The sequence below is a fragment of the Sturnira hondurensis genome, unplaced genomic scaffold (genome assembly GCF_014824575.4).
Source record: "Sturnira hondurensis isolate 20B ecotype Veracruz unplaced genomic scaffold, ASM1482457v3 Scaffold0016284, whole genome shotgun sequence".
NCBI lineage: Eukaryota > Metazoa > Chordata > Mammalia > Chiroptera > Phyllostomidae > Sturnira > Sturnira hondurensis.
Window position 1 is genome coordinate 7207384 of NW_028088915.1, and position 17928 is coordinate 7225311.

The 17928-nt window shown below is 37.9% G+C and overlaps 1 protein-coding gene across 2 annotated transcripts in view; it reads left to right on the forward strand.

Annotated features, from left to right (window-relative positions):
* Window positions 1–2891: 2891 nt before the first annotated feature.
* Window positions 2892–17928, forward strand: part of UPF2 (UPF2 regulator of nonsense mediated mRNA decay) — a 104542-nt gene continuing 89505 nt past the window's right edge. Inside the window, exons 1-3 of one of the 2 annotated variants that reach the window (XM_037066012.1) lie at window positions 2892–2989; window positions 8114–8493; window positions 11389–12168. In XM_037066012.1, coding sequence (XP_036921907.1) covers window positions 8132–8493; window positions 11389–12168 — 1142 coding nt within the window. In that variant the 5' untranslated portion in view covers window positions 2892–2989; window positions 8114–8131. Of the gene's footprint in view, window positions 2990–3397; window positions 4082–8113; window positions 8494–11388; window positions 12169–17928 lie in introns of those variants that run through there. The other variant, XM_037066013.1, reaches the window with a different exon arrangement.

Below are 17928 nucleotides of genomic sequence, written 5' to 3' on the forward strand. Positions count from 1 at the left end.
TAAAATCAATATTCTACTTTTTTCAAAAAGGCTTCCCTGATCACTCTGCAGTAGCCACCCTCTCCTCTCTCTCCAGTTTTTCTCCATGATATTTCTCTCTTTATTTCCTTTGTGGCATTTATTCTAACTTTTTAATTTGCTTTTTACTACCTACCTGCTGCATTAGACCATAATCTTATTTGCTGGACTTCTAAGTATCTGCTATAACATACAGTGTTCTAAGCACTCTATAAGTATTAGGATCTAATTTGCTTTGTTGACTAAACAAATTAAAGGCTAAAAAAAAAGTGTAACCCCACAATACTTCACTTCTACTTTGTGAAATGAATAGAAGTCAGTGTTTGTAAACTGATTTTCAATCTTACAGATACATGGCAAATTTCATTATCATTTGGTAGCTAGTATTATGCTCGATATACTTAACATTTATATTTGTTTAAATGTACCCTCAACACTTAAGATTTCTTATTGAATGGATATATCCCAGCACATTCACTTTAGAAACTGTTAAGTAAGAGACAGGTAAAGTTGTTGAAAATTTTCCACCACAAAGAGGCAGCTGCTTGAAAAAACAGGTAGTGCCCTAGCCAGATGGGTTAGTTGGTTGGAGTATCATCCCATGCCGCAAAAGGTGTGGGTTCCACCCCAGTCAGGGCACACACCTAGGTTGCAGGTGTATGGAAGGCATATATGGGAAGCAATCAATGATGGTTCTCTCTCCCTTTCTCTCTCTCTAAAATCAATAAGCATATTCGTGGGTAAGGAGTGAAAAAAAGAATAAACAGTAGTTTAACTTAGGTTAAATTAGTTCAACTGGACACTGGCTCCTAAAACAGCTGGATTTGTTTATGGTACAACACACACCCAGCAAAGACCGCCATACAGCAAATCTCACATAAAGCCTGATTGTTTCTTTTAAACTCAGGATTTGTCCTGCCCTGTAATTATAATCTCTTTCCTTGCCTTTTGCTTTCTTCAGCATTATAACCAGGTTTAAGTAGAAAATAGCATTATATAAATACACACACACACATATATAGCAGTTTTTCTTTTTTCACGTGATCTCAAATGGAGCAGGCAAAAAGAATGGACATTTTGAAAATTTTCTCAAATAATAAAATATCTAGATAAACACTTAAATTCTAAATATCATGTAGTTTCAGAAAATATACTTATTAGTTTTGTGGTCTTGAGTAAATAGTCATTCTGTGACTCAGTTCCTATAAAATGAGGATCATAATACAGGACTATTATGATAATTAAAATAACAAATATAAAATAGCAAATGCTCAATACAAATGTCATTCTTTCAACTCGTGATGAAAGGCAAAGATTGACTTAATTTAGGATAAGGATTCATTTATCAATAGCGTGGGTAAAGGATACTTTGAAATGTGAGTGGCTATCACCAGTGTTTGAGGACAGTTCTCTCATAATTATCAATGGTACAGATAGCAGTATTTGTCATTTTCTTTTACTACCTTGTAAACAATTAATCTATTTAGTATTGTTTTTTTAAGCCTGAAATACAGGAAGCATCAACATTCAGTTTGGGAGAGTAATTTGCATGCTAAGAATAAATGGTAAGTAAAACACTAAAAATAGGGGGGCAAAAGCTGAGTAAAATGGAAACCACACCTGCATCAAGTATTTGAGGTTGGTAGCAGCTCATTTTGTGGGCTTGCAAATCCGGTGGGGCGTTGCATGTCAAACAAGAATCAAGATCAGTTGTGTACCTTTGTTCCCCAGGCTCCTGACCAGGCAAAGCCGACTGATAGTACTAATACCTACTCAGATAATGTTGACAGACCCTATCAGGGTTTGCGTAAAAATCGGAAGGGAGTAAGTTGTGTGGCTAAGCTGATACTTATTTTAAAAAGTCGACTTGGGTTCTCATTCGGAAGTAATGACAAGACTAGCCAATAAAAACAAAGTCAAAAAAAGAAAGGGAGGGAGGGAGTGATTTCATTCAATTACCGAAGGGAAATCATTCCATCGTAATTTAAAAACTTTAATTGCTAGAACCAGGTACTTTCTAAGATCTGTATGGAGAAAGCCTTGATTCTTCTTCTCGCTAACAGGTTTTCATGTCGAACACGTAAAACTGCTCCTGGAAATTCCCCTACGGGACTTTCGTAGTCTCTCTAGTAAAGCATTCTTAAATCTACACCCATTCCTAACCAACTGCTACCTTCCTCATCAACCATAGTCTTTAGTTTCTCTAGTTTCCAGTCTCCTAAATCTTCAACCTCACTCCTCGAATTAGTCCAATCAAACTTCCCCTTCTTAGACCAATTCCTTAGGTTGGCCGCAGGAAACTCCCACGAGAATCACGTGGCCAAACTTGTCCTTTTTGGCGTTCCGTAATTTTCCTACTGTTCCACAGCCCTTCCTTACCTTCTGTTAGCCCCGCCCCGCCCATTCTTGCTCCCCCGCCTCTCCCCACCACCCCTCGTAGGCTTGCGCTTGCGCAGGTCCAATTCAGGTGCTTTCCCTTTCCTGGCGACCAATCCACTTCCTGCCTCGGGCCCTCTGAACACTCCTCCCCTCACCTGGGGCCCTGGCTTGAGGTGCTGCTTGTGGCTGTCCTGATGATTGCCTGTCCCGAAAAATTCTCTCCTCTTATCAAGTGATGAATTTGAACAAACCGCTAAGTGCGTAGCACCTGTGTGTGCCATATCTCGTGATCTATCACCCCGTAGCTAAGTTAAGGATATTCGTATGCAGGGGGATGGGAGACCCGGACTGTTTTTGATCTGGCAATTTAGCGGACAGCATTTTCCCTTCCACCTCTCTCCGCCCCGCCCCCACTCGCAGCCTGTCTGCGCTGGTGAGTGGCGGGCGGGAGGGCCGGCGGGAGGAGGGAGGAGGGGGAGCTGAGGGAAGGCGGGCCTACGGCTGGAAGATAGGTGGGGGGAGGGGAGGGGAGAGCCTGAGAGCTGGAGTTGGTGCTGGGAAACCCGGAGCTAATGTTGACAACAGGCTCGAGGTGAGTCCTGGAGAACCTCCTTCTCCTCCGCTCCAACGACCGGGAAGAAGCTGGGCTCGGGGGCACCGGCCTGGACTCCTACTCCCTGGGGGACCCAAAAGGCGACTCCTCACCCCAGCTCTCCGGGGGCGGAAAGCTGGAGACGGACCGCAGGGTCCAGCTTCGTTCTCCTCAGACTCCTTTCTCGAAGGCTTCCACCAACGCGGGAGCCCCTGGTCCGGGGAAGGCATGAGGGGCGACTGCCCCACATGTCGGGACTGGGCCTCGCGGCTGGAGGCGGGGAGCCTGCTGTGTCGGGGTGAAGGTGTTTGGGGGTGTGGAGTAGAGTGAGAGGAGGTTGGGGAAAGCTCTTTGGGAGCCGGAGGGAAGCGAGGGCGAGGAAGTGGGGAGGGTGCTTGTGTGGGAGGATGTGGAGTAGGGAGACCAGCCAGAGAGTCTCCGTGTTCGGTAGTGTGGGAGTTACGGGGTGCGAAGTTAGGGTTGGGGCAAGGATGGTCGTCGAAGGTGACCGTGGGTACCGGTAGGAAGGAAAGATGTGCCAGGGAAGCGTGTTAGGTATAGGTATGTGGAGCGAGAGCACGGGTTTCTGGGAGATGCGTGACTAAGGGAAGGGGTTTTCGTGTGTTTGGGGATGGTGGGCATAAATTATTTGGTTTACTTCATTTTCGTTTCGTGGGCTGGTGGTTCTTCACTATGTCTTCATCCCAAGGCTCTTAGTACTCTTGTTAATACTGTTGAACTAAGGAGATGATCACAGGATACTTGGTTTCCAGGTTGGCCAAGCAGAGTCAGCTCGCAGGCTTGGGGGTCACACTGGACCGGACCTTAAGCTCTCTTTTTTGTTTTCGGACTTGTACGTAGTGATGCATCAGACCAAAGTGAAACTATTGCTCACCCTTCTTATGTATCAGTTTTTAGGTGTTTATACAAATTACACAGCTCATAAAGAGAAGCATTTTTCAACTGTGGTGAAACTTGTAAAAACTTTCAGTGAGTCCTTTATACTAGGGACGTTCTTTACATTCAGAGACTGGTAAACAATGCTTCTGTGCTGTCTGCCCTTAAAACATTTGAATATCACAGAATTAAAAGGTAAACAGCATTCTCTTACTCTGGAGTGTTTTCGGAGGAGTCCGATTGTGATTTCATACAGAGTCCGTATGGTAGTTTGCAAAGGAGTATTTTTAAAAGGGAAACACCCCTTTCTGTGCATTCTCTGCCCAGTACATTCTGTTGGTACCTGTTTTACTAGTAAAATACTATTTTGGGAGCTAAGAAGATGGCTTTAAAGCATGGCTTTCTTTTAAGGGCCATCTGAATGTAATTGTACTCCGTAACTTGTAAGCGCTAATTATATTCTAAGTAAAGATCAATACTGTCATCTATTATTTTGAGATAGAATCTATTTAAAGGTCTAGTTTTTACTTGAAAAACTTTTTGAAACACTCCAGATAAAATATTTGGCTCTTTATTGAAGCATGGATTTGTTAAAATAATTTAAAAGTAGTTTAGCATTTCATTAAGTGTAATGCTCCGTTAACATTTTTTAATTGACGGTATAAATGCATGCCGATCTGCATTATGTTGTTTGTATATTTTATTTGGCTTTTCAAATCTTAGAGTCAGGGTATATAGTGGAAAAGAGCACTGGACAGTTGACCCAGTTACTAAACTTGTGTAATCTTGGATATGTCAGTCTTCTGTTGCCACCTCAATGTAAAAATTGAAAATTGAAGTAGATGAAAATCTGATAGTTCTATATGATGAACTTTTCACTGTTCTTTGTGGAAGAAAACAAACATTTATTAAATTCCCCCTTTATGCTAGCTGCTATGATAGAAGTTTAAGAACTCAGTGAGAAAGGTAACAGTATCTCCATTTTATCAATAGACTCAGAGTTGCTATTGCCTAGTTTCCAGGTTGCAGAGTTGGGTTGCAAACTTGAAGTTTTTCTGACTTCAAAGCCCATACTATTTTTTTATTCTGCATTGCCACCTTCACGTGAACCTTTGCATTTTTTTTCTTTTTGTTCACTGAAATTTAGTTCTAAGTGTACTTGGTATATGTTTGTTGTATGAGGATGAAATGATGCAAAGAAGATTCTACTACTAAGACTTAAGGGTCTTATTTAGAAACTTTTATTATGCTCTAGAACACAATCTTATTCATGAGTGCCTATTACAGTTTGATATGAGTAGGCACTTAAAATTTATTACATATTTGAAGACTACAGAGTCACAAATGTTTGGGAGAGTGTGAGCTAATAAATGATGATCTTTTATGAAGTTGTAAGATTTCAAGTGAATTTCTTAATGTTTATCAAGTTAATATCTAACTTTATCTTTAAAAAAATGAGACATTAATTGTAAACTTAGATGCCATTTAATTGTCTGAGAACTATACTTTGTTAATGTTTAGTATCAAAATACTAATTTTATATACATTTTTTGCACATAATTTTTTATACATTTTAATACATTTTTGCACATAATGACAAATACCACTAAGTAGGATTGTATTGGCACCTTAAGACTTGTCTTGTCCCGGAACATTTTAGCTAGAATTTTCCAAAATTTAAAAACATAACATAAAAACTGCTTAGCCATGGTCAGGGGCTCTTTGTATTCTGAGAAAAATAATTTTGTGATTTGTCTTAATATTTATGATGAATTCTTTTAGTCTGTTGCTTGGTACTCTCAAGATTCTTAATAACTTTGGTTAAGAATATGGGTTTATCAGATTCCCTCTCTGTCACCAGCTGTGGAGGCCTTGGTCAGATAGATTACTTGGTCAAGTATCAGTTTACGTATTTATAAAATGGGAAAATAATACCTACCTCATAAAGATTTTAGTATTAAATGAGGTAAAGTATATGTTTAACACGGTAGCTGTGAGTGGTAGCTGTATTATACTTTCTTGAAAGTTTGCTTGCTTTAGGGCAGGATACTTTCACATTAAATGTGGGTATTTGATTGAACCAGCATAAGAATGGATAACTAGATTTCCCAGATAATGTAAATGTTAACACTGTCTTGCTTCATAAATAAGTACTTACTCTCTTTCATATTCAATGATTGCTTAACTAGGATTAACATTTTTGTTTGGTTTTGTGTTTTGTGTGTCATTGTCAAAATGCATGTTCAAGGGAAGGGAAATAGAGTAAAAGAAAAAGGGGAAGGAAGAGGTGATAGAAAAGGTACAGACCGACAAGTTTTTTCAAAAATTAAAGCGCTTTGCCTTGGCTGGTGTGGCTCAGTGGATTGAGTGCCAGCCTGTGAACCAAAGGGCTGCCTGTTCGATTCCCATTCAGGGCACATGCTTGGGTTACAGGCAGGGCAGGGCAGGTCTCCAGTTGTGGGTGTGTGAGAGACAACCAATTGATGTATCTCTCACGTCCGTGTTTTTCTACATCTCTTCCTTCCCTCTCTCTAAAAATAAAGTCTTTAAAAAGTTAAAGTGCTTCTATTGTCCTAGGTTGTCCTTCTGTGATAACATTTTATTAGAGTGCTGAAATAAATGCTTTGTGTGTTAATAAGTAATACAATATTTATTGTTCCAGATGTTCTGTTTGCTAACCTAGTTTTCATTGCTGTAATTAAAAACCTGTGTTTGAAAGTATTTAAGAATCTGTGTATGTCTTTAGTTTTTAGTAATAAACTAGTAAGTTAAATAGAAAATGTTTGGATTTTCTCATATAAATTGCACATGACTTAGGAGTTAAAACGTGGGGCATTGTTCATAAAAATATATTAAGACACTAGTTCTTTTTATTTTTGTTTTCTTTTAAAGATTTTATTTATTTTCAGAAAGAGGGGAAGGAAGGGAGAGAGGGAGAAAAACATCCAGGTGAGAGAGAAACATCAATTGCCTACCTTTGGCTTTGTGGGACAATGCCCAGCCAACCGAGCCACACTAGTCAGGACAATATTAAGACACTAGTAGAGATATTTATTTTTAGGAATGAAAAAATTCCGAATTTTGTAGGGAAATCCTTTTTTTTTTTTTGTTCCAGTGTTTATTTCCAGCTAATTGTATAAAGCCTGTGCTATAGACCAGTGCTATCCATTAAAACTTTGTGTGGTGATGAAAATGTTCTATATCTGTAAATGTCTGATTTAGTACCCACTAGCCACATGTGGAGTCGATAACTTGGAAGTATGGGTGGTGACTATGAAGAACTGAATTTCAAATTCTGTTTATTTTTTAATTAATTTACATGTCAGTAGTCACATGTGGTTAGTGCAGCAGTTTTTGACTGGTGGCGATTTTGCCCTCAGAGGACATTTGGAAATACTTGGAGTAATTTTTGCTTGTCAAGACTAGGAAGATACTACTGGCATCTACTGCATAGAATGCAGGGATGCTGCTGAACTTGGCATAGTGCACAGGATAGCATTAACTACCCTATCCTTGTCTCCAACCAAGAGAACCTTGAAACAAAGAATTATCTTGCCCAAAATGTCAGTAGTGCTGAGATTGAGAAACTTGGCTGATGGCTATGGTATTGGCAGGTAAAGAATGTTTGAATTTCTATAATAGTGTTTGTTTATATGTTGATTTTGACTAATTCAAGAGTTCAAGGGTCTAGTCTAATTTGAGGTAGTGACAGTTTTTGTATTTGAAAGTTTGGGAAGGTTAGAAAAATGAGGTAACATTTGAGTTTTCTGTTGTCTATTTTGTCAGTTGATTTATAGGAGAAAAACCTCTGTGCTCCAACTTAAATATTATTGAATATTGTACGAAATAGTGTCACTAGTGTTTCTTAATGGATGTGAAATGTTGGGGTTAATACTAATTCAAATGTCTGATATATACTGGATACTGGATTATTAATAATTAAACGATATGTTGTTTTGCTGTTGATAATGGTGGAATTTGGGTAATGAGTACATGGGATATTTGACTTTTTTTGTTAATAAAAACATACTTAGGCATAACTAATTATGATAAAATGTGGAAAATGACCAACAAATTATTTTATCACAGAAATAGTATTCATTTTGCATGCATTTATTTAATCTCACAATTGACTGGTTGCATTAATACGTACTTTTTAAAAAATATAGTGTCATTATTTTAAAAAGTTACTGCATCTACAATACTGACATTCTTTTCCTCTTACAGAGTGTCTTGGGTAACATAATGCCAGCTGAGCGTAAAAAGCCAGCAAGTATGGAAGAAAAAGAATCTTTGCTAAACAACAAGGAGAAAGACTGTGGTGAAAGGCGTCCAGTGAGCAACAGGGAGAAACCAAAAGAGGAGATCAAGCTCCCTGCCAAGAAGGAAGTTATTAAGGTCCCTGAAGACAAAAAGAAGAAACTGGAAGAAGATAAAAGAAAAAAGGAAGACAAGGAGCGCAAGAAAAAAGAAGAAGAAAAGGTGAAGGCAGAAGAGGAATTAAAGAAAAAAGAGGAAGAAGAAAAAAAGAAACACGAAGAAGAAGAGAGAAAGAAGCAAGAAGAACAGGCAAAACGACAACAAGAGGAAGAAGCTGCCCAGTTGAAGTAAGAACATTTACTTTAACCATTGATGTGAGAAATGGGAAGATATAAAAGTTTTGGATAAATGATTATTTGAAGTAAAACTTTTGGGGTACAGTTCTTTAAGAGTTGGGAATATCTTATATGTTGTTAGTTTTACTGACTAGAGGTGTGCTTACAGCAGTGCTTTAATTTTTCCAATTAAATAATAGTAATCTTTAATAAATATTTCTTGAACTATAGGGTAACCTGGATTATTTAGTTTTTTCTAAAATTTTTTTAGTGCTATTATACTCTACCTTTTTAAGTTGAAAATTTTTAGTTTTTCATGGCTGCTATTTGTTGTGCTCTAACTATGCCAGGCACTAACTAGAAAGTGTATCAGTATGTGTACATATCCTTAAGTCAGTCCTAATGAAGTTTTATAATCCTTATTTTACAGATTAATAAAACTTAAAGAGGTCAAAAAACTTGCCTGAGGTCACAGTAAGCAGTGGAGTGCAGGGATTTGAACTTCAGTCGGGCTGACTTTAAAACCTCTGTTCTTAAGTACAATTCTATAATGCCTCCCATTCTTTATCTAAATTTATTTTTAACCTTGTAAATCTATGCAAGTAATATAGTAAAGGGTGAAAAACAAGGTGTAGTCCTCATAGGAAGATTACTAGGATGTAGCACAAATGATAGCTGTTGAATAGCAAGAGCTCTTTTCTTTACATATGTAATTTTAAGAAGCTTTTTGCAAACATGGATTGTTAATGGGTCTGTAGAATAGCTTAGCCTCTGCTTTCTTACAGGAGTTCTTTAGTCCAGTACTTCGATGTAAAAAAAAATATTTTATTTATGTTTAGAGTGAGGGGGAGGGAGGGAGAAGGAGAGGAAAAGAAGCATCCGTGTGTGATTGCCTGACACTCGCCCCCACCTGGGGTCTTGGCCTGCAACCCAGGCATGTGCTCTGACCAGGAATCAAACCAGCGACCTTTCGATTTGCAGGCTGGCACTCAATCCACTGAGTCACACCAGCCAGGCCAGTACTTTGATTTTTAATGAGAAACTGGAGTCTTAAGTCTGGGAGGCAATAGATATGTATTCTAGTTTTAGAATATTTAGAGCCATGATTCTTGAGAGTTTCTTATTTACTTTATGTTTTACTTTTTTTTTTTTGTAAATCACTAAGCTATTCAGTTTCAGTGTAACTTTTTGCTTCCTCTCTCATCCAATACAAAGAGCTTAAAACAACAACCAAAAACCAAACTTTTGAGGGGAAAGCTTCAAATATATGCAAAAAATAGAATGGAATAATGACACTCCCCTCTCCCCTTGAATCTATGCAGCATCAATAATTACGCATTTTCTTCTTTCTGGAGTATTTTAAAGCATGACATTATTTTACCTATACATATTTCATTATATATCTTAAAGTATTTTAAATACAGATGAAAATTGAGTTACTTAATGCATGTATATAATGCACTCCTGCTCAGGTTATGGTTTCTTAAAGTGTACCCACTATTAATCCTATTTGTGTGTGTGTCTGGGAGACTTCTAAGAGATGCTTATGTGTTCCTCTTCCCAGTGATGAATGTAACTCCCTGTTAACATAGTGTGGTTTGTAGTGGGGAAAAAAATCAGAATTGTAGCGTAACTCAAGGAAGGTTACCTTGGAAAGATGAAAATCTACTTAAAAAAGATTTTATTTATGCATTCCTAGAGAAAGGGGAAAGGAGGAGAAAGAGAGGGAGAGAAACATGAATTGGTTGCTTCCCACATGTGCCTTGACCAGGAGTTGAACCAGTGACCTTTCGCTTTGTGGCACAATGCCCAACCAAGTGAGCCACCCTGGTTAGGGCATGAAAATCTACTATATTTTGAAGTTACATATTTTGGTATTTTAGAAACCTCAAAGTCAGACTGTCTCCACTCTCCCACTCCTGCCCAACTTGTTTGACTACATCTGCAATTTAAACATATTCATCTTTTTAGTAGAAATAGGTAAATTTGTTTTTAACTCTTTTCAGGGTAAAGTGTGTTTAACTTTTTATTAAACGGCTTTTATTAAATGGCTTTTATTCTATAGTTAGTTCTCTTCTGGTTCCTTTCCAGACTTTTAAAATTTTACTTGCATTTTAAGACCCAAATGTAGCAAGTTACTTTTTAAAAAATCTTTATCTGAAGATATATTTATTGATTTTAGAGAGAGAACAAGTGAAGGGGGAGGAGGGAGGTAGAGAGAGAGAAAGAGAAAGAAAAACAGAGAGAGAGAGAAACATCAGTTGGCAATCAGTTGCCCCACGGGACCAAACCCACGGCCTAGGTATGTGTCCTGACTGGGAATGGAACCCATAGCCTTTCGTTGGTGTAAAGGTGGACACTCCAGTCAGCTGAGTTATCTGGCCAGGGCTGAAACAAGGGACTTTATAAAAAGATCGATTAATGCTTAAGTATGACAAAATGGTACTTCTCAAACTATTTTTAGTGTATTCTTTTATAATGTTTATTCTTTAGCCAAAGTATTCTTTGGGGACGATTTTTTTCTGCATTCCCAATTGTTTTATCTGTTTTAGGTTTTGTATGCTTCCCAAGCATATTTATATTTTTCACATTAAGCATCATGTGTTTTAGCTGTTTATTTTTTCACCTTTATTGAGATATAAATGACAAAAGTACTGTATTCATTTAGTTATTAAAACACCTCTGCTTTACTATGTGTTATATTATCAGTATAGTGGGTTCTTAACATCTCAAGTCAGTAATAAAATGTCTTTAAAAATGGTGAAGTAGCCTTTTGCATCTGTTGTTCTTACTGGATTCTGGTGCTTATGTGAGTACTTTTTCATTGGCTATCACTCTTATGGGATTTAGCAATGATGCTTCAAAATAAATAGGGTATTATATTTACTTATTTTTTTTTTTATATAGAGAAAAAGAAGAATCTCTTCAGCTTCATCAGGAAGCTTGGGAACGACATCAGTTAAGGAAGGAACTTCGTAGCAAAAACCAAAATGCTCCAGACAACCGACCAGAGGAAAATTTCTTTAGTCGACTAGACTCAAGTTTGAAGAAAAATACCGCTTTTGTCAAGAAACTAAAAACTATTACAGAACAACAGAGAGACTCCTTGTCCCATGATTTTAATGGCCTAAATTTAAGCAAATACATTGCAGAAGCTGTAGCTTCTATTGTAGAAGCAAAGCTAAAAATATCTGATGTGAATTGTGCTGTGCACTTATGTTCTCTGTTTCACCAGCGCTATGTCGACTTTGCTCCGTCACTTCTGCAGGTTTGGAAAAAACATTTTGAAGCAAGGAAAGAAGAGAAAACACCTAACATCACCAAATTAAGAACTGATTTGCGTTTCATTGCAGAATTGACAATAGTTGGGATTTTCACTGACAAGGAAGGTCTTTCTTTAATCTATGAACAGCTAAAAAATATTATTAATGCTGATCGAGAATCACATACTCATGTTTCTGTGGTGATTAGTTTTTGTCGACATTGTGGAGATGATATTGCTGGACTTGTACCAAGGAAAGTAAAGAGTGCTGCAGAGAAGTTTAATTTGACTTTCCCTCCTAGTGAGATAATTAGTCCAGAGAAACAACAACCTTTCCAGAATCTTTTAAAAGAATACTTTACATCTTTGACCAAACACCTGAAAAGGGACCACAGGGAGCTACAGAATACTGAGAGACAAAACAGGTGATTTTCAAATGTTTCTCAGAATTGAGAATTTATTTTGGAGCTCATACTTAAAAATGTTTAAAGTCTTCATGCCACTGAACGAACTTGTGGAAAAGGGCTCATTACAGGTGATTTCTTAACATTCCAGGAAAATTTCAAAGTGTAACAGTTTAAGTACTCATGTTTAAATGTGAGTCTATCATAGATTTTGAGTGTGATTTTTAAAAGAAATCTGGCAAGTATATGGTAATTTTTACTTTGGATTTGTTTTCTTCCTGTGAATTATCCTCAATGTTGAGGGATAAATTTTCTTTTTCTGTCACTTTATCTGCTATTCCTTTCTGTGTGTTTCAGTGTTTCTATAACCGGTTTGCTTTTCACTGTTCATATTTTAATATATTGATGTCACTATTAATATTTGCTCCTTTTTTAAAAATGTGTTATTATCTGTGGTATTTTAGATCAGAAACTTGGAAAACTGCACCAGATTAGCTGTGAAAAAAAATATAAATGCAACAATGTGAAGTGCATTTACAGGAGGAGTCTTTCTCCTGGGGACATCCATTTAAAATTCTAGAGAATGATGTATGTGCACGTGGTAATTAGTGAAGACACCTAATTTAGGTACCACCTTTGTTGTTAACAAGATACTATAGACTACTGTGTAGCATCTGTACCTAAGAAGCCTCAACAAACTGGGTGTTGATAGTAGTAGTTGGTCCTATTAGGTCAGCTTTTATGGAGGGTGAGGGGAGGGTTTAAGGGTTACAGAAAGGAGGCAACATTTTGCAACTACTTAAAGTTTATGTTTGAAAGTCTGAAATAGCTGTTGATCAGAAATTAATATGGGGAAGTACACTTTCTGTTTCCATAAGACTGCAGTTGGGAAAGACTGGTTTAAGTAGTTACCACTGGAAGGTGATTGATTTAACCAGAAGAGAAGGCTAATAGTAGTACAGTTAGGTCAGGGTAAAGGTAGATGCAGAGGCTATATGGCTAAACCTTGGTGGCTGAGGGTCATTCAAAAGTGAGAATTTACTATGGCAATGGTGTTCCCCAGTGTATCTTAAAAAAAAAAGAAAGAACCTTTGTTTTGTGCTTTGAGTAGTGAGAGCTGTTTTAAACTTTGAAGAGGCAATCAATATTTATATAGTCAGTAATGGGTTAAAAAAGAAAACATTGGTCCTCTATTAATAATTCACTAATAAGGTTTCTTAATCATTGATTTACATAGTATTTTGTCTCTCATGTCTTCCTTTTCGCATATGTTCTACTTCATACAGTACAATTGATTTTGTTAAGTATGCTTTGATTAGTTTTTATTGTCTACTTAAGGATTTTGCGTTGTATGCGTTTGCTTTTGATTGGTCTCAGAAGCGTAGAGGCTAGAGCGATTCTAATACAGTGATTTAATCTAGTCATCCTTTCAGTGCAGGAATCTATTTTACAGGTTATCTGACAGATAAATTCTTTCTCTAAAAACCTCTCAAAGGAGATTGAGCCATTTCAGTGTTGGACACATGTATTTGCTAGGAATTCAAGCTGAAATTTATCTCCCCATAAAATGGTTCCCTTTAAGTTACTTCTTTTTTCTAGTCAAGATGAAATAAAGCTATTCAAAGTGAGGGGTCATGACCTGTTTACCTGTTCACAATCAATGAAGTATAGAAACTAAGACTAAATATTTAGATATTTATAGTAATTCCCATTGTCTTGATATTGCTACTGTATTTTATAAAAATTACTATAATGACTGGAAAGAAACTTCCTTTACCACGTAGAAGTTTGAGAAGCACTAGCTTTTCATTCAGATATTGCTCATGATAATGCCTCAAATATAGGTGTGGGAAAAGTAAGGTTACAGTTGTAAACATGGTTTATTTTATTACCATTTATTAGTTACTGTGTTATTTTCCATACGAACAACTGTAAGCCTGTGTTTGCTCTGCCCTATGTTTGCAGACTGATCAGATGGTTCCCTTTCATCGTCAAATTAAATACCTTAGGTTATGATTTCCAGATACTTCACTGTTCTTAGGACATTTGTTTTGGATGCATTCTTTTCTGCTCAGGACCTAAAATTCCATTAGTTTTTATAGCTGCTGTATTCTGATTTTTTTTGTCAGGATTATATATAACTAAAGCCTAGTTTCTCAAATGAACTGTTGCCTAGTCAGTTCTCCACTTTGAACTAGTGAAATAATTTTTTAAATCTAATTATAGACTTATCACTTGTAAACTTTAGATGTTTTTGACATATCATTTTAACCTAATGATCATTTTGGTCATTGATTATACGTACATTAATTGTACTTATCCACTTTGATCTTGACAAGCAGACCTGGTTTTTTTTTCATTATTCAGGTCACCATGAAAATATTGAACAGGATGATATAGTGTTAAAAACACAGCTTTGTGACCTTTCTCTAGAAATTTTTATGCATCTAAATACAGAACTGTTAACTTGTGATTATTAGAGGAGGTTATTTCACTAGTGTAAAATGATCTTAGCATTGTAGCAGTCATTTTGTCATGGGAGACTCTCTACTTAGTTGTAATAATTTGGGGGATGTGATTTAAATACCTTACTGAGCAAAGAAGGCATGAGGAATGGATTAGTGCACAGTCCCTGCTTGGCCTAATGTTGGTCTCTTCAGAGAACATGTTACAGTATACTGTTAAAATGACCATTTTCCAACATTTTCTCCCTCCCAATCATCCAGTAAGTATTTTGAGGTTTTTCTACATCATGGGAATGAATTACGGGCAATAGTTTTTTCTAGTGCAGTTTGTCTTAGGCATGAAACTGCTAGAAATCTTTTAAGTGGATACTTAAGATTCATGTAGTTAAATTACTTTAAGTCTTTATTCACTATCTTGATAATGATGGTTTAAGACAACATCAAATACACTATTTTCAGTCTGTAAATCCCAAATGCTCTTGGTCATTTTAATTAGCTTGGGAAATGGCACCATTCTTAGAGGTTGTAAAGTCTTAGTTTATACTGAGTAAAGTAAAAGTTCATTCAACCAGCTTAAAAAATAGAGTAATAATATCTTTGGTGTTTTCTTAAAGATACTGTATGCATGAATGAAAGCCAGTACAGTAACTGAATGAGACTTAGTGGGTCTCAGATGTCCTTTTCTCATGTGATATGGCCTAATACCATAGGTATTAATAGCTAGTTCTGTTACTAAGTCCCTGAGGGTTTCAAATATTAGCAAGCAGTACAGTACAACTGACCCTGGAGTTGGGTGAATTCTTTTTTAAATATTTATATTTATTTTAAATTACATTTTATCGATGATGCTACTACAGTTGTCCTGATTTTCCCTCTTTAGTTCCCCTCCACCCAGCACCACCCATTCCCACAGGCAATTTCCCCACCATTGTTCATGTCCGTGGGTCATGCCTGTAAGTTCTTTGCCTACTCCACTTCCTGTATGTTACTTTACATCCCTATGGATATTCTATAACTACTATTTGTACTTCTTAATCCCCTCACCTCTTCATGCATTCTCCCCCACCCCTCCCATCTAGTAACTATCAAAGCATTCTCTCTCCATGATTCTATCTCTGTTGTTCTTGTTTGCCTAGTTTTTTTAGATTCACTTCTTTTTTTTTAAATTTAATTTATTTATCTTTAGAAAGGAAGGGAAAGAGAGAAGGAAATATCGATGTATGGTTGCCTCTCATGAGTCCCCTACTGGGAACTGGCCTGCAAACCAGGCATGTGCCCTGATTGGGAATCAACTGCGATCGTGTGGTTTGCAGGCCTGCGCTCAATCCACTGAGCTACATCAGCCAGGGCAAGATTCACTTCTTGATAGATAATGTATTTTTGCCATTTTATTGTTCATAGTTTTGATCTTTTCTTAAGTAAATCCCTTTAACCTTTCGTATAATAATGATTTGGTGATGATGAACCAGTTCCTTTAGTTATTTCTTATCTGGGAAGCTCTTTATCTGCTCTTTAATTCTGAGTAAGATCTATTCTAGGTAGAGCAATCTTGGCTGTAGGTCCCTGCTTTTTATGACTTTGAATATTTCTTGCCCATCCCTACCAGCCTGCAAAGTTTCTTTTGAGAAATCAGCTGACAGTTTATGGAAACTCCCCTGTAGGTAACTAAATGCTTTTCTCTTGCTGCTCTTAAGAGTCTCTCTTTATCTTTTACCTTTGGCATTTCATTAATGATGTTTGTTGGAGTGGGCCTCTTTGTATCCTTCTTGTTTGGGACTCTGTGCTTCCTGGACTTGCATGTCTATGTCCTTTACCAAATCAGGGAAGTTTTTTTCCCCCATTATTTTTTCAAACAGATTTCTTATTTCTTGCTCTTTCTCTTCTCCTTCAGCCATCCCTATGATGTGAATGTTGGTACATTCTTAGTTGTCCAACGGGCTCCTTAGTTTATTCTTGTTTATTTAGATTCTTTTTTCTTGTTCTGATTGCTTGTTTTTTTCTTCCTTACGTTCATTGATTTGATTTGCAGCTTCATCCACTCTACTATTGTTTTCCTCCAAATTGTTCTTTATTTCGATGAGTATATTCTTCATTTCTGACTGTATCTTATTTATGCTGCTAAGGTTCTCAGAATTTCCTCAAGCATTCATATAACCAGTGTTATATAACTGCTGTTCCTTGAGCATTCATATATGCAGTGTTTTGAACTCTGTATCTGCTAAATTGCTTATCTCCATGTTGTTTAGCTCTTTCTCTGGAGTTTTGATCTGTTCTTTCCTTTGGGCCATATTTCTTTATCTCATTTTGGCAGACTCCCTGTGTGTGTTTCTATGTATTAGGTAGAGCTGCTTTGACTCCGTGTCTTGGTAGCATGGTCTAATGTAGTAGGTGTCCTGTACGGTCCAGTGGCAGAGCCTCCTCCATCACCCAAGCTGGGTACTTGAGGTGCGCCCTTTGTGTGAGCTGAGTACACCCTCCTCTTGTAGTAGTTGAGCCTTGGTTGCTGATGGCAGATCAATGGGAGGGATTCACCTAGGCCAGTCAGCTGCAAGGATTGGCTGTGTCCACTTACCACCAACCTCTATCCTCTGTGGAGGATCAGCTGTGCAGGGGCAGGGTGGTTCTGCTACAGTGTGGTCTGTGCCTGTCCACTGGATTGGCTGTCCACTGGGTGCACTGGCCCAGAAGTTTCCCTGGTGGTGCAGGCCAAGGCCAGCCCCCACCTGTGTTTTGCCCCAGACCACCCTGTCTCACCTACAGAGCAATCTTAGATTTCTACTATTTGTGCTGGGCTCGGAGATGCCCAGATGAAGCCAAGCTGTGGATCTAGGCTAGCTGCTGCTAATGCAGTGGCCAGGGACACACTGAATCCAGCTGTTGCTTGTTTGGGAGGATTTAGGAAGTTGAGTGGTATGAGCCAGGACCAGCCATTCATATGGAAAAGCAGCTTGGGTGTTGATGGGGCAAGAGTCTCTGAGAATATCCAAGGCAGGTCAAACAGTGTTAACCAGGTTAGTGGAGTCTCAGATAGGGCATCAGCCTGCTGGCTCCATGGCTCTGTGGGCGGAGGGCTCAGAAAAGGGACAGTGGACCCTGCTCAGCCTAATACCAGATACTTAAGCCTCTCCCAGTATGCCACTGGTACCCTTCAAACTGCCACCCCAGCTCTGGAGCTCAGAGGGAGTGAGTCTGAGTAGGTGAGTCTGTGTGTGGGTTCTTTAGAGGAACTGCTTGGGACTCTAGAAGTTTCTTTCACCAATTCAATCCCCACTGCTTTTGCAGCCAGAAACTGTAGGGACTTAACTTCCTGGCACAG